Source organism: Pelophylax lessonae, assembly GCF_965119305.1.
Source record: "Pelophylax lessonae genome assembly, chromosome: 10".
Taxonomy (NCBI): domain Eukaryota; kingdom Metazoa; phylum Chordata; class Amphibia; order Anura; family Ranidae; genus Pelophylax; species Pelophylax lessonae.
In genome coordinates this window covers 62,011,709-62,037,189 of record NC_138777.1, presented here as the reverse complement: position 1 = coordinate 62,037,189, position 25,481 = coordinate 62,011,709, and the positions used below count along the sequence as shown (strand labels likewise).

General features: G+C 45.2%; 1 protein-coding gene across 1 annotated transcript in view; it reads right to left on the bottom strand.

The window, feature by feature from the left end:
- The window catches only part of KIF18A (kinesin family member 18A), a 228,412-nt gene extending 208,764 nt beyond the window's left edge, over positions 1–19,648 (bottom strand). Inside the window, exon 1 of the mRNA XM_082270833.1 lies at positions 19,322–19,648. Within this exon, the coding sequence (XP_082126959.1) occupies positions 19,322–19,646 (325 nt within the window). The 5' untranslated portion in view covers positions 19,647–19,648. The remainder of the gene's footprint in view (positions 1–19,321) is intronic.
- Between the last annotated feature and the right edge of the window lie 5,833 nt (positions 19,649–25,481).

The window sequence follows — 25,481 nt, the reverse complement described above, 5'->3', positions numbered from 1 at the left end:
GCAATGTCTCTTCTGCAATAAAATACACCTACCTGCCTGTTCGCAGTCTCCTGTGGCATGCAATTTACATTGTCAGCATTGTCCCTGTGTGCCAGGATAACTGACTTGGGTGTGTGCACAGGAGTTACGTCATTCTGGGCTAGCCAATGAAGATGTCCAAGGACCAAAACCTGGAAGGAGGCGGGGAGAATTAGCTGGCACTGGCGAGAGACTCCTCGTGGAGTGGACCCCTTTCTAGGGGTGAAAAAAACAACGGTTAGACTTACTGGTAAATGTTTCTGTTTCTACGAACCTTCCAGGACGGCAACACGAGATATGAGAGGCTCCATTCTACAGGAAACACAATCAGCTCACAGCTGTTTTCAAGGCCCCACCCCTCCCCTTGTCTCTCAGTTGTAAAAAAGTAATTCTCCCAACCGGTGCACAAGGGGTATACATTCACTTTGGTAATCGCCACCTAGTGTTTACATTCTTTCCTCACCCTTTAACTGGGCGGGAAGTAGGCGTACCGTACTGGAAGGTTTGCAGAAACACCGTTAGTGGTAAGTCTAACAGCCGGTTTTCTCCACTCCCCTTCCAGGACGGCAACACGAGAGGATAATCAAGTAACTGCAGGCCTACCTTTGGGTGGGATCACTGCCTGCAAGATCTTCCTGCCAAATTCCAAGCTTTGCAGCGTGTTTTACCTCCACTCCATTATGACTGATGAAGATATCTTGGATCAAGAGGCTGATCAGCAGGTTTGCTCCTCCGATGTCCCTGCTTCGGATGCAGGAACTATGGGGAGTGGGATCTTAAAGATGGAATCAGAAAACCTGTGAAATCAGTAGGTTAGCAAGATTGACTGACATCTAGCAATCGTGGCCTATCATGTCTATACCACTTCTTAGGACCACTAAAAGGACTAATCCAAGACTTGCTCTGTGAAACAAGGACACTACTACAACAAAGAGGATCTGGCTAAAACACTTCTCTGTTCAGGAGAAGGAGTTCAAAAGAGGCTCCCTGACAGACAAACCTTGCAGGTCCCATTTAATTTATTTATTTTTCATAGTAATGGGTAAAGGGAAGCCCACTTAAGGGAAATAGATTAAGGGTAGGTTATTCCCTGGGCTCAGAAAGCTAGACAGGTATGTACACAAAGTACACCAAACCTATGACTTCCCTTACATCTGAATGTTGGCATGTCAGTTGTGAAAATGCTCTATATACCAAAAAATACCTATACACCAGCCGCAAATGCAATAAAATTAAGCGGAAAGGAGCTTGGTAAAAGAACTGTTTAGCCATTCTGTAGAGATCAGGTGTCCGACCTGATGTCTGAAACCATAATCCACTTTAAAACACCATTGGGTGCCTTTTAGGTACTGATGAGGGATACATTGGGCAGATCCCCATTTCAGGTCCATAGGGGTAGCAGAAGACTCACAATAGCTTACTACAACCAGTTATGCTAAGAGGTTGATATGAAGGATACATATAGAACTGTAAACCTATTGAGTTAGGTATAAGGGTCAGATAAGTTCTGACACTGCATATTTAGGCCATAAAAACCCTATGGCCAAGGTTCTTAAATGTGAGATTTTATAACCTTCCAGTGTCCTACAACCCTACCAGGTTTCAAGCAGAGGGAATGCCTCTGGTATGCCTCAATGTAAAGGACTGAATTATCTGACGTTTCTGCAGCCAGAACTCCTGGCCCCTCCATGTACATGGGAAAATAAGGTCTGAAACAAAAGTGATACATGTATAACTAATATCACAAATATAGAAGATTATAAATTGTGCGTTACTGACGCACAGCACCAAAAAATAGATGTAGACAAAGGACATAAGAAATACACAACATTGTTGTCTATGCTTAAGTGCAGCTAGATAGACCAACCCCCAAAAAAAAAAAAGACACAACATGAACTTTAATGTTGCGTATTTCAAAAGTGCAACAAGCTAGGGCTATAAAATAAATATAAAAAAAAAGAGTAAAAGACACAAACCGTCTTCACTGTTGAGTATTGTGATGTGCAGACAAATGTAAAAACTGAAAAGTAACAAAAAACTTCAATCTTGTGTATTTCTAAAGTGTAGCAAGATCAGCAAAAAAACCAACAGAATGAAAGAAAGGGCAAACTTCAGTACTGTGTATTGCTGCTGCCTGACAAGGTACAGTCATATAACCAATAAGAAAACCAAAAAGATACCAACAACCTTAAAAACTGAATTCCTAATGAGCAATAGAATACAGTACAATAACCAAAATTAACAGAAAAGAAACAAGACTTAAAAGATTAGCAACAAAGTACAGTTTTATATCAGAAAGACACTGCCAACAAAAATGTTGTGCTTATCTGATTAGCAACAGGGTACAGTCATATGACCAACAGAAATGTCGCTAACAAAATTTAAATGTTTAGCATTTTTTATTTATTTATTAGCAACAGGGTACCAACATATAACCAATAGAAATGTCACTAGCAACCTTCAGACCCCGTTCACACTGGGGCGACCTGTCAGGCGACCTGGTCGCCTGACATAGAGAAGCTGTGGACCCGTTCTAATAGGAGCGACACAAGTCACTCCGACTTAGAAAAAGGGTCCGGAGCTTCTTTGGGGCGACCTGGAGCGACCTGCATTGACTTCAATGTTATGAAGTCCGTGCCGGCCACTCCGAGGTCGCAGTGCGAGCAGCGCGCCGCGACCTGTGAGGTCGCCCCGGGAAGTCGGATCGCCCCAGTGTGAATGGGGCCTCAACGTTGTGCATTTCTGATTAGTAACAGGGTACAACTATATAACAGAAAGGCTACTAACAAAATGTAAATGTTGCACATTTTGATTAGTAACAGGGTAGTCATAACAGAAATGTCAGTAGCAACCTTTATTGGTGTGCATTTCTGATTTAGCAGCCCCGTTACAGCCATAAGGCTAAGTCCACATGTAGGCGTTTTGGGGCGTTTTTGGGGAGTTTTTCTGCTTTAGGATCAGCTCAAAAAATGCCCAACAAGACAAATCCTATTCATTTCAATGGCCCCTGTTCACATCTGAGCGTTTTGAGGTTTTAAGCAAAACGTCCAACGTTTAAAAAAGTACATGAGCTTCTTTTTTGGGCAGATTAGAGGCGTTTTTCTTTTTTTCCATTGGTTACTAGTTAACCTAAAAACGCCTGTAAAACGCCTAAAAAAACGCCTGTAAATAGCAACGCCAAGATGTGAACGTAGCCTATAACACACAGAAATGTTACCAACAAACTTCAATGTTGTGCATCTCTAATGTACAGAAAAATAAGGTATAAAAGAGACACCCACAACCTTCAATACTGTGTATTTCTAATAAGCGTCATAGAACCAAATTAAACAGAAAAGACTAAATAAACTTCATTGTGTATTTCTGATGCTCAACAAGGCACAGTCAAACCAGAAAAAGACAGACAACTTAGGCCCCATGCACACGGGGCGTTAGAAAAAACGTACGTCAAAGTTAGTTCTGACACCGGAAAAAGCAGCTGTAAAAACGTGCTTTCAGTAGCTTTTTCCATTGGCGTTATTGCACGTTTTGCCACGTTGCTTTTAGCAGCGTTTTTTTTTCTTCCATTCAAAATCAATGGTTCCCTATGGGAGCCTATTGATTTGAATGGAGGTCGCACCGCAACACCGCAAGTCGGATCCGACTTGCGGGGCGACTTGCGCTGTGAGAATCTTGAGGGGGAACTCCACGCCAAAATGGGAAAAAAACGGCGTGGGGGTCCCCCCCAGGGTTCCAAACCAGGCCCTTCGGGTCTGTTATGGAATTTGAGGGTAGCCCCATGCCGAAAAAACGGCATGGGGTCCCCCCAAAATCCATACCAAACCCTTATCCGAGCATGCAGCCCGGCAGGCCAGGAAAGGGGAGGGGACGAGCGAGCGGCCCCACCCCCCCTGGACCACACCAGGCCACATGCCCTCAACATGGGGGGGTGTTGGTGCTTTGGGGCAGGGGGAGCTCTGCACCCCCCACCTCAAAGCACCTTGCCCCCATGTTGATGAGGACAAGGGCCTCATCCCCACAACCCTGGCCGGTGGTTGTGGGGGTCTGCGGGCAGGGGGCTCATCGGAATCTGGAAGCCCCCTTTAACAAGGGGGCACCCCAGATCCCGGACCCTCTCCCTATGTGAATGGGTATGGGGTACACTGTACCCCTACCCATTCACCCCATAAAAGGCAGTGTATGGAAATAACGACAAGAGACGTTTTGGAAAGTTTATTAAAAATCTTCATCCGACTCTTCTCCTCCGGGGTCTTCTGCTCTTTTGCTGTCCGCCCTTCTTGTCTTCTCCTCTCCGGGGTCTTCTCCGGGGTCTTCTGCTCTTTTGCTGTCCCCCTCTTCTTGTGTTCTTGTCTCCGGGGTCTTCTGCTGTCCCCTCTTCTGCTGTCCTCTCTTCTTTTCTTCTCCTCTCCGGTCTTCTGCTCTTTTGCTGTCGGCTGTCGGCTGTCTTCTTCCTCCGGTCCTCCTCCGACGACGTCTCCGCTGATTATGCCTATCTCCGGTCTCTTCAGCTTATTATATAGCCATTAGGGGCGTGGCCCCGATGACGTCATCTGGAGACCCCGCCCCCCTCATGTCACAGATGACGTCATATGTGACATGAGGGGGCGGGGCCTCCAGATGACGTCATCGGGGCCACGCCCCTAATGGCTATATAATAAGCTGAAGAGACCGGAGATAGGCATAATCAGCGGAGACGTCGTCGGAGGAGGACCGGAGGAAGAAGACAGCCGACAGCCGACAGCCGACAGCAAAAGAGCAGAAGACCGGAGAGGAGAAGAAAAGAAGAGAGGACAGCAGAAGAGGGGACAGCAGAAGACCCCGGAGACAAGAACACAAGAAGAGGGGGACAGCAAAAGAGCAGAAGACCCCGGAGAAGACCCCGGAGAGGAGAAGACAAGAAGGGCGGACAGCAAAAGAGCAGAAGACCCCGGAGAAGACCCCCGGAGAGGAGAAGACAAGAAGAGTCGGATGAAGATTTTTAATAAACTTTCCAAAACGTCTCTTGTCGTTATTTCCATACACTGCCTTTTATGGGGTGAATGGGTAGGGGTACAGTGTACCCCATACCCATTCACATAGGGAGGGGGTCCGGGATCTGGGGTCCCCCCTTGTTAAAGGGGGCTTCCAGATTCCGATGAGCCCCCTGCCCGCAGACCCCCACAACCACCGGCCAGGGTTGTGGGGATGAGGCCCTTGTCCTCATCAACATGGGGGCAAGGTGCTTTGAGGTGGGGGGTGCAGAGCTCCCCCTGCCCCAAAGCACCAACACCCCCCCATGTTGAGGGCATGTGGCCTGGTGTGGTCCAGGGGGGGTGGGGCCGCTCGCTCGTCCCCTCCCCTTTCCTGGCCTGCCGGGCTGCATGCTCGGTTAAGGGTCTGGTATGGATTTTGGGGGGGACCCCATGCCGTTTTTTCGGCATGGGGCTACCCTCAAATTCCATAACAGACCCGAAGGGCCTGGTTTGGAACCCTGGGGGGGACCCCACGCCGTTTTTTTCCCATTTTGGCGTGGAGTTCCCCCTCAAGATTCCCACAGCGCAAGTCACCCCGCAAGTCGGATCCGACTTGCGGTGTTGCGGTGCGACCTCCATTCAAATCAATAGGATCCCATAGGGAACCATTGATTTTGAATGGAAGAAAAAAAAACGTATAACGTGGCTTAACGCACGTTAAGCAACGTTATAGCAAAGTTATTCAGCTTTTAGCAGCGTCAGGCGTTTTTAACGCTGTAACGCTGGTCCTCAGAACGCGCAGGTGGTGGGTTCTTGTTGCAGCCTAAAAACGTCTAGCTCAAAAACGTCTGAGTGTGCATGAGGCCATAGAATAACATGGAGGGGCGTTTTTAGGCTGCAAAAAGAAAACGCCTGACGCTGCTTACAGCGGCGTTAAAAACGTCCCGTGTGCATGGGGCCTTAGTGTTGTGTATTTCTGATGAGCAGCAAAACAACCAGAAAAAAAAACAAAAAAAAAAAAACAAATAATGTTCCCTATCAGCATTTCTGATATGCAGCCAGACAAGGCAGAGTCATGGTGAATTCAACTAAGAAATAGCTAAAAAAAGGGCAAAATCTATTATAGGCATAGCTTGGACTCTAGATACTAAACCTTCATCCACCAGAGGAGAACCAGGGTAGTTCCAAATAACGGAAGTCTACGGCCCCTTTCACACAGGTTCCGATCAGGTCCGCCTGTCAGTTTTTCCAGGCAGACCTGATCGGATGCTCCATGCAGCATTCAATCAGGTCAGCTGTGACATATCTGCTGACACCCCCTGCTATCCGATCAATCAAAACGGATGGAAACCCTACTGGAGGATCTGATAGGATCAGATGAAAAACGGACAGGGGGGGGGGTCTATTTTTATCCAATCTCCCATAGAGGAGAGCGGAGCTCTGACAGGTCTGTCTCTGCAAAGGAAGCAGAGATAGAACTGTCATTCGCTTGCTCATCAGGGATCGGCAGATCGATCCTCGCTGTGCAAAATGGAGTCCGCCAGGCGTAAAGCCCGTGTGAAAGGACCCGAAGGTGGGTGCATTCATCACAGTAGTAGTAGTAGCGGTTTTCCTATCACTGCATAAGGCCCCTTTTACACAGGCGGACCGTTCAGATCCGCCTGTCCGTTTTTTTGGCGGATCTGAACGGTCCCCCCATGCATTCCTATGGGGTATCGGATGTCAGCGGAGACATGTCCGCTGACATCCGACCCGATCCGTCAAATCTGGACGGATGGAAACCCTATTTTCCATCCGTCCAGCGGATCGGATCGGATGGGATCGGGTGAGAACGGACTGACGGTCCGTTGACATCCGATTTCCCCCATAGAGATGCATGGGGAACTGTCAGCTGTGTCTCCGCACACAGCACGGAGACACAGCTCTCCTGCTCAGCGGGGGATCGGCGGCTCGATCCCCCGCTGAGAAAAACGGACTCCGTCCAGCGGACGGAGTGTGTGAAAGAGCCCTTAGGAATAAGTGTGGTTAGCCCACACACAGGTGTGAGTTCAAGTCTCCCAGCATCTAAGGTCTTAACGAGCACAGACCTAGAGATCAATTAAGTCAGCCTCAGGAAGGAGGTGGACACAATCTAAAGCCTCGTACACACGCAACGATTGTTGGCCGTGAATTTTCGGCTTGTTAGTATGATGCTTCCGACAACCGACTGCGACTTTTCGGCCGAACAAAATCTGGTGTGCATGCTATAAAATTTTTGTTGGCCGTCAACACAGCGGCCAATTTTCCGTCAGTCAGTACAGATTTCGGCAAACAAAAATCAGATGAGCAAGACTGGGCATGCTCAGAAGAAAAAGCACACGGAAAGTAAACCAGCACATGACATCACTTCTGAAGTTGGTTGTTGTTGGCCGACAAAATTCGTGTGCAGTCTAGAGCACATTTCAACCAACACAACAACACTGGACAAAAGACGGCCGATCGGTCGGCCGATAATCGTTGCGTGTGTACGAGGCTTTAGGCCCCTTTCACACTATCCGTCTGTCGGATGGATTCCATTTTTCTCAGCGGGGGATCGAGCCGCCGATCCCCCGCTGAGCAGGAGGATGACAACTGTTCTCCGCACTGTGTGCGGAGACACAGCTGTCAGTTCCCCATGCATCTCTATGGGGGAAATCGGATGAGAACGGACCGTCGATCCGTTCTCATCAGATCCCATTCGATCTGATCCGCTGGACGGATGGAAAATAGGGTTTCCATCCGTCCAGATTTGACGGATCGGATGTCAGCGGACATGTCTCCGCTGACATCCGATCCCCCAAGGAGATGCATGGGGGGACCATTCAGATCCGCCAAAAAAAAAAAAAAAAAAAAAAAAAAAAAAAAAAGGGACAAACGGATCTGAACGGTCCGCCTGTTTGAAAGGGGCCTAATGCCTCGTACACATGCATCGATAGTTGGCCGTGAATTTTCGGCCAACGTCCGATCTAGCGATTTTCGGCTTGTTAGTATGATGCTTTTGACAACCGACTCCGACTTTTCGGCCGAACAAAATCTGGTGTGTAGGCTATAACATTTTTGTTGGCCGTCAACAGAACGGCCAATTTTCCATCAGTCAGTACAGATTTCGTCAGACAAATATCTGATGAGCAAGACTGGGCATACTCAGAGAAGAAAAAACACACGGAAAGTAAACCAGCACGACATCACTTCTGAAGTTGGTTTTTGTTGGCCGAAAAAATTTGTGTGCAGTCTAGAGCACATTTCAACCAACACAACAACACCGGACAAAAGACAGCCAATAATCATTGCGTGTGTACGAGGCATTAGCCTGGAGGGCTTAACAAGCAAACATTAAATACTTGTTAGTATATATAGCTCTTGCATAGAGGTTTGCACCAAGAAACCATCAATCCAGGGTGGCAGAATAACATATTATGTTGCTAGTTTATCCAAAGGGTGGGCTGTAGCCCAAATCACAAGAGGTCCCAATTAACTCTTACACGACAACAAATCTAACAGCAGTGCAATCAAGGCGGTAATTAAACTCACTTAGTGAGTTATGTGCATTATATTTGCCTCAGAACCTGTGTAATTATTATGTGCCCTGGTTTAAAGGGATGATGTGGCAACCCTAGATGGAGCTTGTTGTTAAGATGTTACACATAGAAAGCAACCCCACAGGGAGAAAATGTTCCCAAGCATACCCCTTCCTGTGTCTCTCCACCATATATCGGGAAAAATTAGAAGGCAGGCTTTTAGAGGCAAAAAAAACTCTAAAATTAACCCTCTCGGAGCTGCCTGCCAGAATTATAGCAGCTGGCCTAATATATTCAGGTTATCTGGTCTGCATTGCTGATCAGGGAAAAATATGTGGTATTACTCATTGAATCTCCAGGTTCCTGCAGACCACCTTACATCCCTTTCAAATTAATCTTTTAGGAATGTCTAACTTGTTCAGTGGCTGAAATAGCCTGTAAGAGATTCTGTGTCTGTAGCACCCTCCTATGTAGGTGCTAGGGAGAGGGTATAGTTTTTGGCTCTGCCTATAAGAAGAGCAGCAGGCACATCTTTATTGCTTTCTACCTACCAGAGAGGAGGACCTGTATGCGATTCATTGAGTCTTGAGAGTGTTTCACACTGGTCCAATAGGGAGGCATGTTGGGACAGTGGGAGGAAACCTGATCAATGGATACATAGGCTTTGATACAGTCTTGGTGATTGGCAGACAGGCGGTCTCCGTGCATTCTGGGATACTGTATAAAAGCCAGGAGCACATGTGCTGCAGGGTCTTTGGTAGAGGAATGGAGCTGAACCAAGAAGTCTAGGAAAGCCGACTGAGGGGGACACACTGGAGACCGACCCTAGAAAAACAGTATTGGGAGTACAGGAGATCGTGTCAACGGGCCTGACCTGAGGGGGACCACTCCAGTGTAGGATAGTCAGTGGTCAAGAAAGGAGGATACTAGTAGAGTGTCCTGAAGAGAACTTTAGTTCATTATCAAGTCATCTGGAAAGAGACTAAAACCTAAATCCTCCTAAGTGGCAAGGTGGATCAACAGCCTGGCTGGTGGATCAACAGATCTTTGTCCTCCAAACTTTGTGCATAGTTAATCTGGAGTATTAGTCATAGTAATAGGAAACACAAGGGTAATATAAGGACACAATTTCAAAAGAGCCAATTTCCCAAAACTGCGCTCTCTGCTAGAAAATATCAAATGGGATAGAACGCTGGAAACAAAGAACACGGAGGAAAAATGGGAGTGCTTCAAGAGCATACTAAACAAAGGGATTGGCCAGTGCATTCCAAAGGGAATTAAATTTAAAAGAGCAAAACTAAACCCTGGGTGGCTAAACTCCAACATAAAAATGCATAATACTAAAGAAAAGGCCTTCAAAAAATACAAGACTGAGGGGTCATTGGCAGCATTCAAGCATTACAAAGAGTGTAGTATGAAATGTAAAGACGAAATCAAGGCGGCAAAATTAGAACACGAGAGACATATAGCGGAAGAGAGTAAAAAGAACCCCAATAAATTCTTTAAGTATATAAACAGTAAGAAAGCAAGGCCAGAACACATTGGCCCCATAAAAGACGACAAAGGAAATATGGCCACAGAGGACAGAGAAAAGGTGAAAGTGTTAAATAATTTCTTCTCTTCAGTCTTCACAAAAGAATCGGGGGGCTACACTAACCCAGCTTGTAAGGCTAAACTAAATAATACACCTCAGGAAGTGCCGCCATGGCTAACAGAAGACAGACTTAGAACTAAACTAGAAAAACTTAACATAAATAAATCACCGGGACCAGATGGCTTGCATCCGAGGCTTCTTAAAGAGCTCAGCCGGATGATTGCCAGACCATTATTCTTGATCTTTAAGGATAGTCTACAGACGGGTATGGTGCCAGCTGATTGGAAATAAGCCAACATGGTACCAATATTTAAAAAAGGGCCGAGCTATATCCCAGGTAACTATAGGCCGGTCAGCCAAACATCAGTAGTCTGCAAGATTTTGGAGGGGATGTTAAAGGGACCAGATACAAGACTTTAGTAATGAAAACTGTATTATTAGTAGTAATCAGCATGGATTCATGAAAAATCGTTCTTGCCAAAGCAATCTATTATCCTTCTACGATGAAGTGTGCTGCCACCTAGATAAAGGTAAGCCTGTGGATGTGGTGTATCTGGACTTTGCAAAGGCCTTTGACACCGTTCCCCACAAACACTTACTGTACAAACTAAGGAAGGTAGGTATGGACCATAAGGTGAGTACCTGGATAGAGAACTGGCTCCAGGGGAGAGTCCAGAGGGTGGTGATTAATGGGGAGTACTCGGATTGGGCGGGTGTGGAAAGTGGGGTCCCCCAGGGTTCTGTCCTGGGACCAATCCTGTTTCATTTTTTTCATAAATGATCTAGAGGAGGGGATATCAAGTACAATCTCAGTATTTGCGGATACTAAACTAAGCATGCCAATATCTTCTATGCAGGATGTGGAAACCTTACAAGCGGACCTGAACAAAATAATGGGGTGAGCAACTACAAGGCAGATGAGGTTTAATGTTGAAAAATGTAAAGTAATGCACTTGGGCGTCAGAAACACGAAAGCAAGCTACTCACTGGGGGGGAAACCTCTGGGTAAGTCTAGGATGGAAAAGGACCTGGGGGTACTGGTAGACAACAGGCTTGGCAGTGGCATGCAATGCCAAGCCGCTGCAAGCAAAGCCAACAGAATACTGGGATGTATAAAAAAGGGGATTCACTCCAGAGATAAAGAGATTATTCTCCCACTCTACAAGACTCTGGTCCGGCCACATCTGGAGTATGCTGTCCAGTTCTGGGCACCGGTCCTCAGGAAGGATGTGCTGGAATTGGAGAGAGTCCAGAGAAGGGCAACAAAAAAAATTAGGGGAATGGAGGGCATCGGCTATGAGGAAAGACTACAAGCACTGAACTTATTCTCTCTGGAGAAGACGATTGAGGGGGGATATGATATCAATGTACAAATACTGTACTGGCGACCCTAGCATAAGGAACAAACTTTTCAGAGAAAGGAAATACAATAAGACACGTGGCCACTCACTAAAACTAGAGGAAAAATGGTTTAACCTTAACCCTCTTGTGTTAGGGTCAAAACTGACCCGTTTTCAGGTTTTGAATGTCTATAAGTATCACAAATTTGTTTATTGCATCAAGATTTTTTTACTTTGTCAGGAACCTCTATTTAAACAATGTAATAGAAAAATAATCCTTTTCACTAAATTATAAAATACTGTGGTGAAAATTAAGACGTTCATGGTGTTAGGGTCAATTCTGACCCAGTTATAATATAGGATTTTAGGACACTAATAAGTGCCAAAACTAAAATCATAAACACTCTCTCTGCTTAGTAACACTGACAGCCAATCCCCTCTCAACCCTGTGAGCTGTAGTTAGGGAGGGGCCTATCTCTTTTCCTGCTTGTCTGCTTCTCTAAATAAAGTGAAGAAACATAGGACAAATTCATTTCAGAGTTGCTGACTTTATTTTACCATTTTTTCAATTTGACAATGAGAGGTATGCTATCAAAAGAAAGGTCTAGGGGTCACACCAAAAATATTAAAACCAATCTTTTCAAGGATAAAGAAGCCTAACAAGGTAACCAAGAGGTAAGAAACAAATTTGATGATAAATAATTATTCAGGAGGGTATTTTATGGCTGATTTAAAACACGGGTCAAAACTGACCCTAACATCATGGATAGTAACAGAATTCTAACATAAGAGGAGGGTTAAAATACCCAAGGGGTTCTTCACTGTCAGAGCAGTAAGGATGTGGAATTCTCTTCCACAAGCAGTCGTATGAGCAGGGAGCATTGATAGTGTCAAAAAAACTATTAGATGGGCACCTTAAAAGACCACAACATAGAGGGGTATACAATGTACGGTTAACAGCAAACACACACACAATCATAGGTTGAACTGGATAGACTGATGTCTTTTTTCAACCTCACAAACTATGTAACTGAGTATCCCACTATTCCCTTCTCCCATCCCTAATTTATAAAATAAAACCCAAAACAACTACATACCCCTGGACTAATTATTGACTGAGCCAAGAATAAAAAAGTGGTAAACTGTGAATGTTGGAGTTGTTAATGTAACCCAGGGGGACCCGAATTAGTACAGTTCAGCAGCCCTCAAGGGGGCAGTGCTACATGTCTAACAGGTCTCACCCCTTAACTAGATGTACCCTTATTGATGTACAATTGGGTTTATAGAGTGAGACTGGCAACTTAATGTTGCAATAACCCCAGCATCTTCTGAGTTAAAAGGAAGCTGTGGACATTAGTCTAGCTGAAGCTTCTGGGTTACTTGTTCTCAGGCCTAAAGGAAAGGCTAGTAGCACCCTGTATTAAAGGAGGGAGTAATATCCCAAAGCCAAGAAACCATCTTGCTGCTATTAGGGATTCTGCTGCTACGCTCCCAAGGCAAAAAGGGAAGAGTACTCACCACTGTTGTCTTTCCCCTGTACCCCAGTCACAGGGCTTGCTTTTCTATCCTCAAGGTTACCTAAGGATGATAGCGGCCAAAATCACCTTTTTCAAAGTTGCTGTGCCAAACTGCAGCAGCAGCACACACCTTCTGGGATCAAAACTTTTATGGGGGGGGGGGGGGGCTGCAGACAGACTTTTTCCTCTTCTGCTGTCCCTCCTAGGGCATTGTGGCATTTTCTGAACTCTCCTCAGAAAATGCACTTAACTTACCTGGCTTTGACTTGCTCTTGCCCGCAGCCACCTGTGCCATCTTTCCATCCTCCATGAGGTGGATCCAGACAGGCTTCACACTCTTAGCAGGCCTCTGGCTCTTGGTAGCTGAAGAGCCTGTCACCTTCCTGCCGCCGCGCGGGTCCAGCGTCTCCTCTGCACTTTACTCCCTCTTCTGGGTCACGCTACGCAAGCACTGCCTCTTCCCTGTTCAGACTGAAAGTTCCGGTTTCAGAACGAGGCTTGGAGCACACCGAGTCCTCCCCTCATCGCTGCTAATGTAATGTGGCCAGCCTTTTACAGCATGGCACCCACTGTACGCAGGGGAGGACAGGAGGAGACCCGAGCTGCTAAGCGGAGCACCACCACACACTGTGCCCGAACCGCCTGTTCCATATCAAGAGGCGACCTGTGAGAAAATGCAGGTAAAGTGCCTCCTCACTGGCGTTCCTAAACCTACCTCACAGGGGTACCATCCGACTCTCTAGGTCTTCTGGTCAGAGAAAAAAAAAAAAAAACACAACACAAACGTTTAGCTGTGGGAGAAACTCAATCAATACTGGGGAACAAGGGGAAGAGTGGGACCTTTTAAACAACTGTGAACTTATTGCGTTTCCTGTAGGGTGGACGCCCTCATCTTTCATGTGTTGCCGTCCTGGAAGTTGAGAGGAGAAAAATATTTGGTTGACTAACACTGCAAAGTGTATTTTACATAGCCTAGCACAGTGCTTCTCAACCTTTTTTCAGTCAAGGCACCCTTTAAAATTATGGGCAAATCTCGAGACATGCCATTTTAAAATCTAAATAACTAAACTAATAGATAACACAGCAACATCCACACATGTAGGAGACCCAACGTTAGAGGCGATTTATTCTTCCAAAGCAAATACACCTTTGCACATTGGTAATGACTAGTACACCAATGTTTCTCTTTTCCTCCAGCTAATGTGACCTCAATGCTTATGGAGAGGTGCAAACGAAGTTGTGCAGGCACCCGACATTTCCCATATCAACAGAAAGTCATTGGTTAAGATGCCAGCAATTGGACGCTTGTAATGGTACACAATGAAACTTGTGGCTTTGTGCAAAAGGCTTGAGCCATCTGCTGGCTTGTATGAAATTTTAAGGCATTTTGTCAAGGCACCCCTGAGGAAACCCAAAGGGGCACCCTGGTTAAAGGCTGGGCTAGTATATTGAAAAACATATTGAGAATCCATTTAAAAGTGAGTGAAGCTGAATTTCTATTGAGCATCATAAAAAAAACACCATAAAGTTGCAGGATCTGCATCCCTTTAGAGAGTATCTCACCAAAAATATTATTCTTATTGCCTAAAATTTTACTTGCATCTTTGTGCAGATTTCTGGAAAATCATTGAGCCAATCACATAAGCAGGAAATTACATTTCTGGGGAACCAACCGTGTACAGAAGGCTTACAGGTTGACATATTGAATTTAAAAAAAAAAAAAAAATTACAAAAACTGCAGATTTAAGAGGAAAGAAAATTTGAAAAAAAAAAAAAAAAAAACACTATTCTACATTATAGCTTGTGTAGCAATTGTATATGCCATATTTTGTCACAAAAGCGGAGTTACGCTTTAGCTTTAGGGATCATAAGCCGCTATAACATAACTCAAAGGCGAAGTTCACTTTAAACACTCTTTTGTAAATCTGGGATAATAGACAACTGATACTCCTCAAAAAAAAAAAAATCCAGGGAGAGATTAAGGGCCCCCAAAATCAGAGTCAGAGATACTCACTGCAACCAATGGCCCGGCTGCTTTTAAAGGATAGGTTCACCTTTTGGAAAAAATAAATAAAAATGCAGGTGCAATGTCAGGCTCCTGCACACTCAGTACAGCTGCCTGGCTGTAGCTCCCAAATGAGCAGACAATTACTGAAGTGCAGAGTAATGAATAGAATGAATGAACTACAGTATGTGGATGCTCAGCAGCGCCCTCGCAGTTCATTGAGAACTACAAGCCGTCTGCCATGGACTTTTAGTTCATTCACAAAACTTTGTAAATGGATGATGCAGCTGGAGCAGGTTGCACATTACACCCTTAAGCCTCGTACACACGTACCGATCGTCGGCCAAACGATCGGCCGTCTTTTGTCCAGGGCTGTCGTGTCTGTTAAAAACTGCAAAAGACTGCACACGAATTTTGTCGGCCAACAACAGCTGACTGCAGAAGTGATGTCATGTGATGGTTAACTTTCCTTGTCATTTTTATTTTCTGAGCATGCCCAGTCTTGCAAATCTGCTGTATGTTGGTCGAAATCTGTACTGACTGGCGAACAATCGGCCGTTCTGGTGTTGGCCAACAAAAATTTTAATGCTTGCACAACAGATTCTGTTCGGCCGAAAATGCGCTGTCGGCTGTCGGAAGCATCATACTAACAAGCCTACAATCGGCCGATCGGTCGTCGGCCGAATATTTACGGTCGACAATCGGTACGTGTGTACGGGGCTTTAGGGTCCATGCACACTGGCTTAAAAAAAAAAAAAAAAACACGCTTTTTCTACAGGGGTTTTGCCTGTAGAAGCAGCTCAATGTTATCCTATTTGTCTATATACACATTAGGATGTTTAGAGACATATTTTATTTTATATTATGACAATTCTTCTGCGTGATAAAAACGGAGATAATGTACGTCTATGGGATTACGGATGAAACTGCTGACATCTGTTTTTGCGTCCGTTCCGTTCTTTAAAACGGAAGAAAAACGTTAGTGTATCGGTAACGGCCTTTCTCTTCAATCCTTCCAGGACGGCCTACATTTGAGAGATTGTGGCTCCGCCTCACAGGAAACACAACTAATTTGCAGCTGTTTAAAAGGGTCCCACCCATCCTTAGCTTCAGTAATAGGAAAGTAGTTTCCAACCGAACCTTAAGGAATATAGTTATTCAAACAGCTACACATATATACATATACATTTATATATACATATTCTTTAGAACTCACCACCACATTGGGCGGGAAGTAGGCCGGCCATCCTGGAAGGATTGAAGAGAAAGGCCGTTACCGGTACACTAACGGTAAGTTTTCTCCTTTCATCCTTCCAGGACGGCCTACATTTGAGAGGATGATAAAGGAATCCATACTGGCCTACGTTAGGGTGGGACCACTGCCTGTAAAACCTTTCTGCCAAAGGCAAGGTCTTGTTGCGACAGTACTTCCACACAATAGTGTTTTAGGAATTTATCTTGGCTGGACCAGATGGGTACATGGCGGACTGCTCCCAGGATGTTCCGGCTTTTTCGGCCCAGGAAGTTGCCATGCCTTTTGTGGAATGTGCCTTTAGTTTTGCGGGTGTGGGTTTACCTCACACCTTATATGGCATGCTAATGGCTTGCTTAATCCACCTCGAAATCGAGGGTTTTGATGCTTGCAATCCCTTTCTTGGTCCAGAATGTGGAACCAACAGGTGGCTAGACCTTCTAAACCCCTTGGTTCTTTTCCGGCGAAATCCTTACCGCTCTAGAGGAGCAAATGGAGGAGACTTCCTGCAGAGACAAGCAGGACTTCAGGTATGAGGGACCTTCACCATAAGGCAAACCGCACTACCTGGTATGTTTGGCGACCTAAAAGCTCCTATTTCAAGGACACAGCTAGGGAGGAACCTGCTATTAGGCCGACCGAAGCTGCCTTCCAGGGGTACCTTCTTGGCCAGCTATTTGCCTCAGGTTAGTAAAAAAAAAAAAAAAACGTTCCGATGTGAGGTTGGAAACACAACTGAACTGAAGCTAAGGATGGGTGGGACCCTTTTAAACAGCTGCAAATTAGTTGTGTTTCCTGTGAGGCGGAGCCACAATCTCTCAAATGTAGGCCGTCCTGGAAGGATGAAAGGAGAAAATAGGGTTCTCTTTTCGTTCCGAAAAACGTAACTGATCGGAAAGGACGCAAATCGCAAATCAGATGTTAGCGAATGGTCATCCGCAGACATGCGCAATCCCATAGACATGCAATTATGTCAGTTTTTCATCCGCTAACTGATGGGATGAAAAATGGACATACGGTCGGACCGCCCTTTGAAATATTTTGTGGTGAACATACAGTATTTCATTTGGATGTTGTTTACCTGCTGTGTGTGAAGGGTGTGAGCACAACCTAAGTATGTTATATTTTCCATTGTCTGACCTGTGGAGGATTTCAGCTGTAGGAAAGCTGGTGCACATAGTTGGTTTGATCCATCTTTTTACGTCGAGTTCTTTCAATTTTGGGTCAAAATTTACCTTTATAGGTCTAATTTCTAGTCTGAGTTTTTAATGTTTGCAAAGATACAGCATAAAGGGATAGCATAATTGGTTTCAAAATTATTTTTTTATATTCCTAGATTGAGGCAATGACTAGAACTGTTGCTAATTTTTTATTGCTGTTACAACATTGAGGAGATTTCCTCTCTCGGTCTCATCACTGGGACAGAAATCTTCTGTCTGGGACCACAGTAAGAAACCAAAAATACATGTCTGTATTCTTCCCCACTTGGTAATTTGTATTTTTAAAATAATTTGGTCAGAATAGAAATAACAGCATACAAATCGCTGAGTTTGAAGTGGTGGTCAATCTTATCCTTCCCTCCCTACCTAGTGAGACTCTAACCTTAAGTGGTTGTAAACCCTTACATATACCCAGTGAAGTGACTGGCCTAATGCCCCGTACACACGTGCAGATTATCTGCAGATTTACCTTTTCTATGTAGTGCAAGGGCCTGCCGGATTGCATACAAATTGAAAGTGTTTAGGTTTGACCTCATATTATATGGTTTTGAAAAGTCTGCAGACAAAAGTCTGCAGATAATCTGCACGTGTGTACGGGGCATAAAGCCCCGTACACACGCACAGATCGTCGTCATACAAATGTTCGTCTTTTCTCCCCGGGATGTCGGTGTCTGTTGAAAAGTGCAAAGACAGCACAAGAATTTTGTCCGCAGACTTCAGCTGACTGCAGAAGTGATGTCATGTAATGGTTAACTTTCCCTGTGTTTTTTATTTTCTGAGCATGCCCAGTCTTGCAAATCTGCGGTCTGTCGGCTGATTTCTGTACTGACAGGCGAACAATCGTCCGTTCTGGTGTCCGCAGACAAAAATTTTCATGTTTGCAAGAAAGACTCTTGTCCGCGGATTGTGTGCAGACAGCTGTCGGAGGCACCATACTAACACGCGTACAATCGGCAGATCTTTCGTCCGCCGACGTTTGTATGACGACGATCTGTGCGTGTGTACGGGGCTTTACTGTGGCGAAAAGCAAGCAAGTCAAGTGGAGTCCCTGCTAGAAGTCAAGCAAGTCAAGTCATTTATTTTGGTCAAGTCACAGATCAAGTCAAAAATACTGATCTAGCCCAATTTTCACCTTTAAATCAGTTAAAAGTCAGTGGTCAGGAAAGGTTTTGTTTTATTTTCAACATTAACAAAACTGCTTAGTGCTTTTTTCTTGGCATATTAAAGAAACACGTTGAATGCCCAAACAGGTCAAAATCCTTCATCCGGTCAGGTTTCAACACCACAGTCACTAAAAACAGGTTAAGTATTTCCATTGTTAAACAGCCAGTGTCCTAAAAATCAGAACACATTGAGGTGTTTTAAGTGACTGTGGTGTCAGAAACATAACAGGCACATTCATTTTGCTTTAACACATCTTGAGAAAATGCAAATATTTAATAACTTAAAAAAGTAAAGTAATTTCAAGTCATATGTCTCAAGTCAAAGTCAAGTCTCAAGTCATAAATACCAAGTCAAAGTCAAGTCGAGTCTTTTATTAAATTTTAGTCAAGCAAGTCTCAAGTCCTCAAACTGGTGACTTAAGTCTGACTTAAGTCAAGTCATGTTACTCGAGTCCCCCACCTCTGGTGAACAAAAAATATGAAAAACATTTTCTAGGTGTCCTTGCGTTGACTTGCACTTTACAGCTGCATAGAAATGCAGATCAATGCACTAGTGCGATTTAGTCTTGTTAATACAGAGTTGTGGAAGAAAAAAGCATGTAAAAAAGTGTGAATGTCATGACAAAAATTACAAGTAAACTCAGCAATAATAAAACTCAATATGGGCTCAATGAATATACACCGTACTTTCCGTTTTAAAAGCACAGAATTACGTAATACATACCAGTGCAGTTATATCCATTTAAGACACCGTCCAGCACAATCTTAGTGGTCTGTTCAAACACTTCCAGCTGTGTTGAGTTCTCACCAAAGACACAGTCAAATACAAATTTAAGGTCTTTATTTTTCCTCTTAGAGACATCCCGGTTTGCGACGCTTCTGCTATGAAAAAAATTCACTTCTTCTACTTTTGGATCAAACACCAAAATGTGGTTATCCACCACTTGGACAATAGTAGTTGAATTAGCCAATTTCTCTCTTTCGTTTGGAGGACGGACTCGAACCACCACTCTGACATGGCTGCAAACATCAGAATCTCCTGTAGACATGGTTGAACAACTCCAGACCGAGGTAAAGGTTCAAATACTGGAAAAAGAAAAGCAAGTTTACACAATAACACTCCAATATAGCAGGTCAAGCAGAGTAAATAAAAACATAAAAAAGATGAAAGCCAATGTGAAAAGTGATGAAATCTATAGGAACCACAGAAATTTCTCGGAACTGAATACAGCAACCATCAGGAGGCATAGAACCTCATTTACACCAATTTGTTAAACGGAAACAAGTACCGAGAAAACATAAGTACCGCGACTGCTGACCCCACCTCTATGAAAAAAGCTTTTTGCTGGGCTCCAAGTCAGTGATCTCGGACAATTACGCAAAAGAAAGCTCTATTTGTGGGGAAAAAGGACCCAAATTGTGTTTGGGTACAGCGTCGCACGACCGTGCAATTGTCCATTAAAGTAACGCAGTGCCGAATCGCAAAATAGGGCCTGGTCATTAGGGGGAAATCCTTCCGGTCTTAAAGTAGTTAAGAGTATGTGAAACCAACTTTCTCAAACAGCTAAGGAAAGGTTAGTACTCCTATCAGGTTATTATTGATGTCTGTCTGTGCTGGAGAGATTACCATGTTCTGTCATTGGTGAATACTGTCAAAGAGAAATAAATAAATAAAAGAATGGGAAATTCAAAACTTTACAGTAATCACAGGAAGAGGAGATTGGGGCACTCTATAACGCTTCCACAATCAAGTGCTTAACTGTACACGTTTAGACATGTTTTAGGGCCCTATACATACTGGGAGCAAGATCCTGTGTAAAAATTGATGTGTGCTGCATTTCAAGCCACACATACAAGCACTTCTCTTCGTAGGAGCTGGATGTATACCTTCTGTGCTGCTGCAACTGATTGTACACACACAAGGGTTGGATTTACTAAAGCTGGGGGGTGCAAAATCTGATGCAGCTCTGCATAGAAACCAATCAGCTTCCAGGTTTTGCTGTTATAGCTCAATTGAACAAGCTGAAGTTAGAAGCTGATCAGCTATCATGCAGAGCTGCACCAGATTTTGCACTCTCCAGTTTTAGTAAATCAACCCCACAGTTTACCTGTCAGTCCTAAATGAGTCATTGAGGGCCAACATGTAAACAATAGTGTGTAATCCACAGTGCAGGTGCAGCATGACCTCGGCCTTCAGCCATTCACAATAAGGGAAGCAGAGGTCATACAGCCCCATGGTCACTAATCGCATACAATTCTTTATAGATAGATATGGTTTTGACAAGTGGTGGCATACAGCGACCATTTACCCTGTACACATGTAAATACTAGCACTAAAGGTTCTCGTGTACAAGCGTAAAATATGACATGAATTGGACTGTGAACAAAGATTTTTACTTTGGTTCTCACAGCCAAACACTACCAACCAAAATGGCGCAGTGTGCACAGGGTGTCTGCAGAAAACTAAAGCAGCAATGACCGGTCCGTATTACAGGAAGCTCCTCCACACTGAATTACTGTACAGATCTGGGAGAAATACACAAAGCACACCCAGATTTAGGCCCTGTTCACACATGAGTGTTTTTCAGCTCGTAAAACGCTAATTTCTGTAGTTCCAAACTGGTCAAGAAGCAAAATCCCATTCATTTCAATGGCTCCTGTTCACATGTGAGCGTTTTGTCGCCTGAAGCTTCTTTTTTGGAAGATTACTAGCATTTTTGGTCCAATTTCAATAGGACAGAGCGCACAACTGCCCTAGCATAACACCGTTTTATTGAAAATAAACAAAGCCATAAAATGTTACTCACAAGAGTGTATAAAAAGTCATGCATAGTAAATGAATCCCTGATGTTCCATTGACAGAGACTCTCCTCTAGGTCCCGCCAGCTAACCGCTCGTCCTGCACTTGTTTGCAGCCTCCTGAACCTGTGACATCCGGAGTATTCCTTCCGCCTAGAGGGAGCTGTGTGTAGTGCGCCTGCGCCCGGTCCAGCCGTCACCGCACACACAAGGCAGGAAAGGTACGAGCAGCCGCTCAAAGGGCACACTGGTATGGGTACACAAAGGGGAGGTCCCCTAACTAGGGATGCACCGAAATGAAATTCTTGGCCGAAGCCGAATAATAATGAAATGCTTGGCCGAAGGCCGAATACCGAACGCGGTGTTTCGCATTTTTTCCATTTATTTTGCCAATTTTTAGGGGGCACGCTGATGGGCACATTTTATGTTAGGGGGCACTCTGATGGGCAAAACAAAACATTTAAATCAGCGTTGCTCTTAACATAAAATATGCCCATTAGTGTGCCCCTTAAAATAAAATATGCCCATCAGAGTGCCCCTTAACATAAAATATGCTCATCAGAGTGCCCCTTAACATAAAATATGCTCATCAGAGTGCCCCTTAACATAAAATATGCTCATCAGCATGTCCCTTAGCATAAAATAAGGGGCACGCTGATGGCCACATTTTATGTCAAGGGGCACTCTGATGAGCATATTTTATGTTAAGGGGCACTCTGATGAGCATATTTTATGTTAAGGGGCACTCTGATGGGCACATTTTTTTTCTTTAAGGGGCACTTTATAGGGCACTCTAATGTAATGAGCATGGCAAGTGGCAACAACATATGGCAGTCTGCACACTAATGCTTGTGCAGCTGCCAGCTACCGTATTCTCCCCCAAATGTGCTCAGCTCCACATCACATACCTGAACTGCAGCCAGAGCCAAAAGCCGCGAACAGGGGGGGGCGGGGCGTGGACCTAGTGTGAAGGAGCCGCAGTCAGGAGCAGGGGGGCGGGACGCGCGTGTGACGTCACACCCCCTACCCGCGGCCGGACAGGACACCGGCGGCGTGTGAGAAGGGAGCCGCGAGCCGCAATGAGGAAGGTGAGCGGTCAGGGCGGAAGCTGACATTGTTCGGCTCAAAATTATTCGGCCTTTTGACTTATTCGGCCGAACGCCGAAAGTGCTATTTTCTCTATTTTCGGCCGAATAATGTTCGGCCGCCGAATATTCGGTGCATCCCTACCCCTAACATGACCAAATGTGGTTGCTAAGGACAACGCGTTTCGGAGGCGTGGCCTCCTTCAGGTCTTCATTTACTCTGCATGACTTTTTATACACGCCTGTGAGTAACATTTTATGGCTTTGTTTATTTTCAATAAAACGGTGTTATGCTAGGGCGGTTGTGCGCTCTGTCCTTTTGTTTTCTACACAGTTGTTTCCCCATATCCCAATGGAGGGTTAGGAGAGCTGCCACTCCCCACCATTAGTTACATCTCAAGGTTTCCCCAGCCTGGATTTGAAGCTCAGTATCCGCACATGGACTGGTAAAGTTTTTTCTGTGGTCCAATTTCAATGCTTGCCTCCAAATACCTGCAAATAACGCCTGAAAAAACGCTACGCGCAGGTGCGAATGGGAGCCTTAAGCAAGATTACATGACTTTTAATGTTTGCTTATCCCAGAGTTCAGCTTTAGGGCCCGTTCACATAAGCTACTGTGTAAAAAAAAAACGTGCATTTTCATGCGTGTTTTCCCAAACTGCACAGGAATGTGCTGCCATCTGCAGATGTTCATGGGTGCCATTAATTGTTAATAGCACCCAAACACATCTAGCAAACACACATACATTTATACCGCTTTTCCACTGCATGGAACCGAAGGGTTCGGCTCGCGTTTGTGCTTTTCCACTGCTGGTACCGCATGGTACGGTGTAGGAACGGTTCGGTACGGCGGCGCTTTTCCACTGCATGGAACCGAACGGTACGGCTCTCAAAAACAGTACCACCTCGATTGTGGTTCCAAGAGGTACCATACCGGTACCATATCCCACAATCCTTTGCATGCAGTCACTACTAGCCACTGATTGGTCAGAGAATCGTTGTTATCCCACCCACTTAACTTCAGTACTACTTTAGTGGAAAAGCAAACCATACCGAACCGTTCCAACACCGTACCATGCGGTACCAGCAAACCGGGCCAAGCAGGGCCGAGTAGAGCCGAGCCGGTACTTGCAGTGGAAAAGTGCCATTGTAGTCACTGAAATGCATGGAACCACAGTACCATATGGTTTGGTATGGTAGGTTTTAAAAGTTGCGCCTGCTGTATGTGTACACTCCCATGTGTTTGTTAGCTCATTAAGATGAATGGGCTGCAAAAAAAACAAGCTGTGAGTGTGATGTGAGCATGTCCTTAAAGTGATATTAAAGTCTCATTTTAAAAAAAATGACTGACAGGCAGGGTTATTTATTTATTTTTAATTACAGAAATGCTTCCCCGTCTGTCATATACATATCATGTCAGGTGTTTACATTTACCTGCACAGGCCCTTAAGTGGCCGGGTCAAACCTGGTGCTTTAGATTCGCAAGCAGAATCAGCACCATTCTGCACGTGATGTGTTTGGGAGACATTTTCAATGGCACTCCAAATACGATAGGATTTTGCCGCACGTGGGAAAAAAAAACAACGTGCAAACCTTGTCGCACAAAAAGGTTACAGGGCTTCTTTCATGCAACAAACACGCATAGAGCAGCCTATACTAATGAATGATCTGCCCTATAGGACAGACGTGTGTAACAAAAATTGCAAGGGACAATGTATATCCTATGGGGGACAGGGCCACTGTGAGTGACACCCATATCCCTCTAGAGATGTCCTATGGAGGACAAGGACAGTGTGAGTGACACCCATATCCATCTAGAGCTCTTCTATGGAGGACAGGGACAGTGTGAGTGAGGCCCATATCCATGTAGAGAGGTTCTATGGAGGACAGGGACAGTGTGAGTGAGGCCCATATCCATGTAGAGAGGTCCTATGGAGGACAGGGACAGTGTGAGTGAGGCCCATATCCATCTAGAGCTCTTCTATGGAGGACAGGGACAGTGTGAGTGAGGCCCATATCCATGTAGAGAGGTTCTATGGAGGACAGGGTCAGTGAGTGAGGCCCATATTCATGTAGAGAGGTCCTATGGAGGACAGGGACAGTGTGAGTGAGGCCCATATCCATGTAGAGGGGTTCTATGGAGGACAGGGACAGTGTGAGTGAGGCCCATATTCATGTAGAGGGGTCCTATGGAGGACAGGGACAGTGTGAGTGAGGCCCATATTCATGTAGAGAGGTTCTATGGAGGACAGGGACAGTGTGAGTGAGGCCCATATCCATGTAGAGAGGTCCTATGGAGGACAGGGTCAGTGAGTGAGGCCCATATTCATGTAGAGAGGTCCTATGGAGGACAGGGACAGTGTGAGTGAGGCCCATATCCATGTAGAGGGGTTCTATGGAGGACAGGATCAGTGAGTGAGGCCCATATTCATGTAGAGAGGTCCTATGGAGGACAGGGTCAGTGAGTGAGGCCCATATCCATGTAGAGGGGTTCTATGGAGGACAGGGTCAGTGAGTGAGGCCCATATCCATGTAGAGAGGTTCTATGGAGGACAGGGTCAGTGAGTGAGGCCCATATTCATGTAGAGAGGTCCTATGGAGGACAGGGTCAGTGAGTGAGGCCCATATCCATGTAGAGGGGTTCTACGGAGGACAGGGTCAGGGAGTGAGGCCCATATCCATGTAGAGAGGTCCTATGGAGGACAGGGTCAGTGAGTGAGGCCCATATCCATGTAGAGAGGTTCTATGGAGGACAGGGACAGTGTGAGTGAGGCCCATATCCATGTAGAGGGGTTCTATGGAGGACAGGGACAGTGTGAGTGAGGCCCATATTCATGTAGAGGGGTCCTATGGAGGACAGGGACAGTGTGAGTGAGGCCCATATTCATGTAGAGAGGTTCTATGGAGGACAGGGACAGTGTGAGTGAGGCCCATATCCATGTAGAGAGGTCCTATGGAGGACAGGGTCAGTGAGTGAGGCCCATATTCATGTAGAGAGGT